This window comes from Cinclus cinclus, chromosome 25 (assembly GCF_963662255.1).
Source record: "Cinclus cinclus chromosome 25, bCinCin1.1, whole genome shotgun sequence".
Classification (NCBI taxonomy): domain Eukaryota; kingdom Metazoa; phylum Chordata; class Aves; order Passeriformes; family Cinclidae; genus Cinclus; species Cinclus cinclus.
This window is the reverse complement of record NC_085070.1, coordinates 5814855-5821326: the sequence shown is the minus strand read 5'-3', so window position 1 is coordinate 5821326 and position 6472 is coordinate 5814855. Positions and strand designations below refer to the sequence as shown.

The 6472-nt window shown below is 55.4% G+C and overlaps 1 protein-coding gene across 1 annotated transcript in view; it reads right to left on the bottom strand.

The window, feature by feature from the left end:
* Nucleotides 1-871: 871 nt before the first annotated feature.
* Nucleotides 872-6472, bottom strand: part of SIK2 (salt inducible kinase 2) — a 47481-nt gene continuing 41880 nt past the window's right edge. Inside the window, exons 11-16 of the mRNA XM_062508640.1 lie at nucleotides 5876-6160; nucleotides 5482-5645; nucleotides 4963-5058; nucleotides 4047-4138; nucleotides 3240-3585; nucleotides 872-1418 (exon numbers count right to left, since the gene is read on the bottom strand). Coding sequence (XP_062364624.1) covers nucleotides 1266-1418; nucleotides 3240-3585; nucleotides 4047-4138; nucleotides 4963-5058; nucleotides 5482-5645; nucleotides 5876-6160 — 1136 coding nt within the window. The 3' untranslated portion in view covers nucleotides 872-1265. The remainder of the gene's footprint in view (nucleotides 1419-3239; nucleotides 3586-4046; nucleotides 4139-4962; nucleotides 5059-5481; nucleotides 5646-5875; nucleotides 6161-6472) is intronic.

The following is a 6472-nucleotide window of genomic DNA, read 5'->3' as shown; positions in this document are numbered from 1 at the left end:
TGTCCTATATACACGAGCCATTCAAACACTAAGAAAGTTAAACCTGTCCCACACGGTGGGACGTGTGCTCTGAAGGGACTTTGGCCACAGCAGGGATATAAATGGGGCATTGTCTACTTTCTTCAGAAAAAAAAGCATATAGGCTGATAAAGAACTGAAAAAGGCACAGCACTATCACTTCACAGGGGTGTTTTTTTTTTTTTTTACTTTTTATAAGCTCATTGGTTTTTTTCTTTTTTATCCTTAAAGTTCTAAAACCCTAAATAATTGTCCAAATATACAAAGCTCAAGAAACCACCAGTAACACATACTGCAAATTCAAAACACAGTTTTGTTTGCTTGATTTTTGTGATTTTTTTTTTAAATGCAACCCAGCGACAGGTGGATCCTTTCCAGCAAGCAGAACTTCTCCAGGACAGAGACCTCCTGAAAAAGGCAGTGATTTTAAAAGCCACACGGGTGTGAGGGGTTTTTTGTTGTTGTTTTTTGTTTGCTTTAATGCCATTTCCTGCAGCTCTTGCTCTCTCATGGCTCTCTTACCTTCTCTGCTGGCTCATCCATGATCTTCCAGATCCCCACCCAGAGGTCTCTCCACACAGTCCCAGGTTTCTTTTGACAAAGTCAAGGTGTCCCTTGCTCCAGATTCCTTCAGCAGACAGTGAAGAGCTCCTTGGCAGGTTTGGGAAATCCTGCTGAGGTGCCAGCAGGAGGAAGTGGAGGCTGCCTGAGATGCTCAGGAATAGTTCCAGACCAGGAGCTCAAGCAAAGAGCAACTTCCCTTGAATTCCACCCCTTGAATTCCATTCCTGCTCCTGCTCTCCAGAGGATTTCAGCTGCCATCAGCGCAGACCCAAATCCACCCTGAATTTCAGTGAAAACTATTGCTTTTATTGCCAAGAAGTACGAGAAGTGTTCACTCACTCAAGTGGATGCTGGATGGATGGATGCTGGCAAACTCCCCAACTGTTTTTAGAAGGGGCTGTTTCCTCCCAGTGAAATTCACTTTTTTTGCCTCCTTCTACGCAGACTTTGTGGGACGAAGCTGCACTCCCTGTTCTCCAGCCCCTGCCACTGGGGCCAAAAACCTCCTGCTTATTATTTTTCAAATTTCTTCCAGCCAGGTGGATTATTAGTTCCCCTCTTAATTCAAGAGTCGAAAAACCTACCATGAATTCCTGGGTGGTGGAGGGGGGCAGGGGCAAGGGGTAGGAAAAAAAAAATTAAAAAAAAAATTCACATGCTTCTCCATTTGTCCTTCCTGGGTGTTAATTCACCAGGACGTAGCCACCGTGCTGGGGATCCACAGCCTCCATCATCTCACAATCGAAGAGTCCCGGCAGTTCTGACAGGGGCAGGGAGTTGTAGCTGGGCTGAGTCTCTGCAGAGCCTCTCTGGCTCTGGGACAGCCCTGCAGAGCCCTGGGACAGCCCTGCAGAGCCCTGGGACAGCCCTGCAGAGCTCTGGGACAGCCCTGCACAGCCCTGGGACAGACCTGCACGGCCCTGGGACAGCCCTGCAGGGCCCTGGGACAGACCTGCACAGCCCTGGGACAGCCCTGCAGGGCTCTGGGACAGCCCTGCAGAGCCCTGGGACAGCCCTGCAGAGCCCTGGGACAGCCCTGCAGGGCTCTGGGACAGCCCTGCAGAGCTCTGGGACAGCCCTGCAGAGCTCTGGGACAGCCCTGCACAGCCCTGGGACAGCCCTGCACAGCCCTGGGACAGCCCTGCAGAGCCCTGGGACAGCCCTGCACAGCTCTGGGACAGCCCTGCACAGCCCTGGGACAGCCCTGCAGAGCTCTGGGACAGCCCTGCAGAGCTCTGGGACAGCCCTGCACAGCCCTGGGACAGCCCTGCAGAGCCCTGGGACAGCCCTGCACGGCCCTGGGACAGCCCTGCAGAGCTCTGGGACAGCCCTGCACGGCCCTGGGACAGCCCTGCAGAGCCCTGGGACAGCCCTGCACGGCCCTGGGACAGCCCTGCAGAGCTCTGGGACAGCCCTGCACAGCCCTGGGACAGCCCTGCAGGGCTCTGGGACAGCCCTGCACAGCCCTGGGACAGCCCTGCACAGCCCTGGGACAGCCCTGCAGAGCTCTGGGACAGCCCTGCACAGCCCTGGGACAGCCCTGCACAGCTCTGGGACAGCCCTGCACAGCTCTGGGACAGCCCTGCAGAGCTCTGGGACAGCCCTGCAGGGCCCTGGGACAGCCCTGCAGAGCCCTGGGACAGCCCTGCAGAGCCCTGGGACAGCCCTGCAGGGCCCTGGGACAGCCCTGCAGAGCCCTGGGACAGCCCTGCACAGCTCTGGGACAGCCCTGCACAGCTCTGGGACAGCCCTGCAGAGCTCTGGGACAGCCCTGCAGGGCTCTGGGACAGCCCTGCAGAGCCCTGGGACAGCCCTGCACAGCCCTGGGACAGCCCTGCACAGCCCTGGGACAGCCCTGCAGAGCTCTGGGACAGCCCTGCACAGCCCTGGGACAGCCCTGCAGAGCTCTGGGACAGCCCTGCACAGCCCTGGGACAGCCCTGCAGAGCCCTGGGACAGCCCTGCAGAGCTCTGGGACAGCCCTGCACAGCCCTGGGACAGCCCTGCAGGGCTCTGGGACAGCCCTGCAGAGCTCTGGGACAGCCCTGCAGAGCTCTGGGACAGCCCTGCACAGCCCTGGGACAGCCCTGCAGGGCTCTGGGACAGCCCTGCAGAGCCCTGGGACAGCCCTGCACAGCTCTGGGACAGCCCTGCACAGCCCTGGGACAGCCCTGCAGAGCTCTGGGACAGCCCTGCAGAGCTCTGGGACAGCCCTGCACAGCCCTGGGACAGCCCTGCAGAGCCCTGGGACAGCCCTGCACGGCCCTGGGACAGCCCTGCAGAGCTCTGGGACAGCCCTGCACGGCCCTGGGACAGCCCTGCAGAGCCCTGGGACAGCCCTGCAGAGCCCTGGGACAGCCCTGCAGAGCCCTGGGACAGCCCTGCAGAGCTCTGGGACAGCCCTGCAGAGCCCTGGGACAGCCCTGCACAGCTCTGGGACAGCCCTGCACAGCCCTGGGACAGCCCTGCAGAGCTCTGGGACAGCCCTGCAGAGCCCTGGGACAGCCCTGCAGGGCTCTGGGACAGCCCTGCACAGCCCTGGGACAGCCCTGCAGGGCTCTGGGACAGCCCTGCACAGCCCTGGGACAGCCCTGCAGAGCTCTGGGACAGCCCTGCAGAGCCCTGGGACAGCCCTGCAGAGCTCTGGGACAGCCCTGCAGGGCCCTGGGGCAGCTGGTGCTGCTCGGCACCGGGCAGTTCACCAGGCTGGAAGGGGAACTGCGGGGGCTGCGCTGGCCGGCCCTGCCCCGGGGGGGACAGCCGGGATGGGCTGGGGGGCAGCGCCTTGGGCAAATGCCCGAGGAAAGGCTCCAGGTGCCCCTGGCCCGAGGAGGGCTCCAGCTCGGGGCCCAGGGGCTGCTGCGGGCTGAACTGGGCCGGGGGCTGGGGCTGGGGCTGGGGCACAGCGCCGGCCCTGGGGTACGAGCTCTCAGCTATCTGCATCTGGTTAAAGTAGGCTTGCAGCTGGGACTGCTTCTGCAGGAACAGCCTCTTCTGGTGCAGCCTGCAGCCAGGGACAGAAAACAAAACAAAACAAAAAAAAACCAAACCAAACAATTATTTGTGGGTTTTTTGGCACAGCTCTGAGCACGCTGGAAAATCCCCAGGCAATCCTGCTCATCGGTTTTTGCAGCACATCAGAGTTATCACCTCTCAATGTAATCACATTGATAACTTTATGAACTTTTAAAGCTAAGCCCGTGCATTGTTTAATTCAGTTTTTTAAGAATGAGATGCACTGGGTTTGTATTTTTAAAGCCTGCTCTTCACTGCTCTGAGGAATCTGGGAGCTGAAGATCAGGCAGAGAAATTTGTAAACACATGGCAGGACTTGTTCTCGCTTTTAAATGAAGTTTTGAAGTGAAACTTTCCTTTTTCAGATAATTTTCTAAATGGACAAAGGGAGTTCCAGTTCTCCCATTACCCCTGAGAGTAATTTTTCTGTGCAGTCTGGGGGATTCTCACCTGTGCTCCTGGAGCTGCTGTTCCAGGCTCCGGGGCAGTTCTTTGTGGTAGAGCTGGCAAGTGTTCTGAGCTTTGGAGAGCAGAGTGGGCTTCTGCAAGGAAAGCAGAGCTGGTTTAAATGGCTTTTGATTTAATGAATTAGCCCAGAAAGTAAAAGAAAGATTTTTCTATCCCTGTAACTGCCCAGCTGTCCGCAGAGCCACTCTTTAAACCCCACTAGCTTTTAACCCTTAGGCACTACTTCTGCAGGAGGGACTGTGCCATAAAATCCATGGAAAGCTTCCTTTCCACGTGGGAGAAGCTGCAAACAACTGGGGGGAAGCCAGTTTTTTATAAACTAAAGGTGTGTGAAAATGGGTTTGAAATAAAGGGGGTGTGGAAGAGGCAGGCCCAGGGGGTTAAGAAGTGCTGCTGGTGCAGAACCTTGATGGGATGTGACAGCAATAACCTGTGTTCAGCAGCAGTGACTGCACACTGCCAGCCTCAGCAGGAAAACAGCCAGAATTCACTCTTGACACCATCAGGGTCAGTGCCTGACACCAGAAGAACACAGAGCAGTTCTCAGTTCAGCTGTTCCCTGCTCATTCACCCCCTGAGAGCTCGTCCTGGGCACCAGGGGCCAGGGGCTGGGCTGGGAAAATGGGATAATGGGATGGGAAAATGGGATGGGATGGGATAAGGGGATGGGATAATGGGATGGGATAATGGGATGGGATGGGATGGGATGGGATGGGATAATGGGATGGGATAATGGGATGGGATGGGATGGGATAATGGGATGGGATAATGGGATGGGATGGGATGGGATAATGGGATGGGATAATGGGATGGGATGGGATGGGATAATGGGATGGGATAATGGGATGGGATGGGATGTGCTGAGATGAGCTGGGCAGGGCTGGACTGGACTGGTTACCTGGAGCCGGTGTTTCAGGTACTGAGTCTCCAGGCTCTGCCTTCGGGACAACAAGGGGGGGTGTGCACCCTGCTGCTGCTGCTGGGAGCCTTCCTCCTGCAGAGGGAAGAGGAACAAGCTGCACGTCCAGAAAAGGCTCCCTTAACCCTTTCTTCAAGGATTTTCCCTGCCTGAGGTTCCATGGTGTCGAAACAACTCACTGGGAGCTCTTTAATATTTCTGCAAATCAAGGATGTGAGCGCTTCTTGTAATTGTACCTCCACCAAGAAAAGGTGTCCTTGGCCTTGGCCAAATCCAAAACATCCTTCAGACTGAAAGCCAAAGGCTGCTGGGTTTGGAAAGCTGAGAGCCACTCACTGACACCATGAGGATGGGCAAGGGCTGCAAATTCTCCAGTCTGAGGCAGAAAGGGGAATTGGGAATTTATCTATAGATTAGCTCTTCTCAGGTCTCCACAGCACCTCCTCCTCTCCTGACTGTCCCAACGTTAAGGTGGAGCTCGGTTTCTGCTTTAAGTACCTGTGCAGGGCTGTTGATGAGGTCCTGCAGCTGGGTGGCAGCTGATGTCAGAGACGGTTCTTCCTCCGACCCCATTTGCTCATACAGCAGCTGCACTTTGTTCAGCTCCAGGATTCCTTTGGTTCGTGCCAAGTTCTGGAGGTGCTGCCTAAATGCTACAATTCCTGGAGAGGAGACGAGCCAAAAAAAAAAAATAAAAAAAATAAAAAAAATAAAAAAAAAATCCAAAACCAACAAACCCTTGTCAGAACAATCTGATTTTTCTGGTTGACCCAGGAGACAAAGTGGGTGACAACGGAGCCACAGCGTGGCTGCTGAGCACAGAGGGCATTTCCTGGGTGTCACTGCTATGAAATCGGATGACAGACACAGATTCTTGCTGCAGGGGGGTTACCTTGGGTGAGGGAGGTGTCGGAGGCTCTGCGGCCCTCGCGGAAGCTGACGGGGGAGCGGTTGTGAGCCTCTCGTTTTTGGGAGCTCAGGGCCTGCATGGCTGGGTTGGCAGGTCTGAGCCCCAGGAAAGGAGAGGTCACCCCTGGGCTCTGCTGGCTGCTCAGCACCATTTCCTTCAAGGAAGGAGCCTCTCCCAGGAATTTCAGATCCCTCTGGATGGAGCCCGTGCCGTACTCCGAGTCGATGCTGCCCAGAGAGGAGTTCTCATCCAAGGAATAGACTTTCCCTAGGATAAAAAAAACAAAACAAACAAAAAAATCCAGGATAAAAGTGGGAATCAGTGCCACTGACTCAACAGTGGCTACCTTAGAGTGAACGGCCAAAAAAAAACATTTTTGACAAAGGAATTGTCAAGTAAAACTCGCAGCACAGCCATGGGGATTTGCTGCTGGTTTTTGCAGGATCTTGCAGCAGTCACACACTCTGCACGTGTCCACTGCTTTGTCTGGAAAGCCTTGAGGGTTTGTTTTTCGATTTTTGTTTTTTTGGGTTTTTTTGCACACAGATAATCCTGACAAAACTGTAGCCTGAAAGGCTT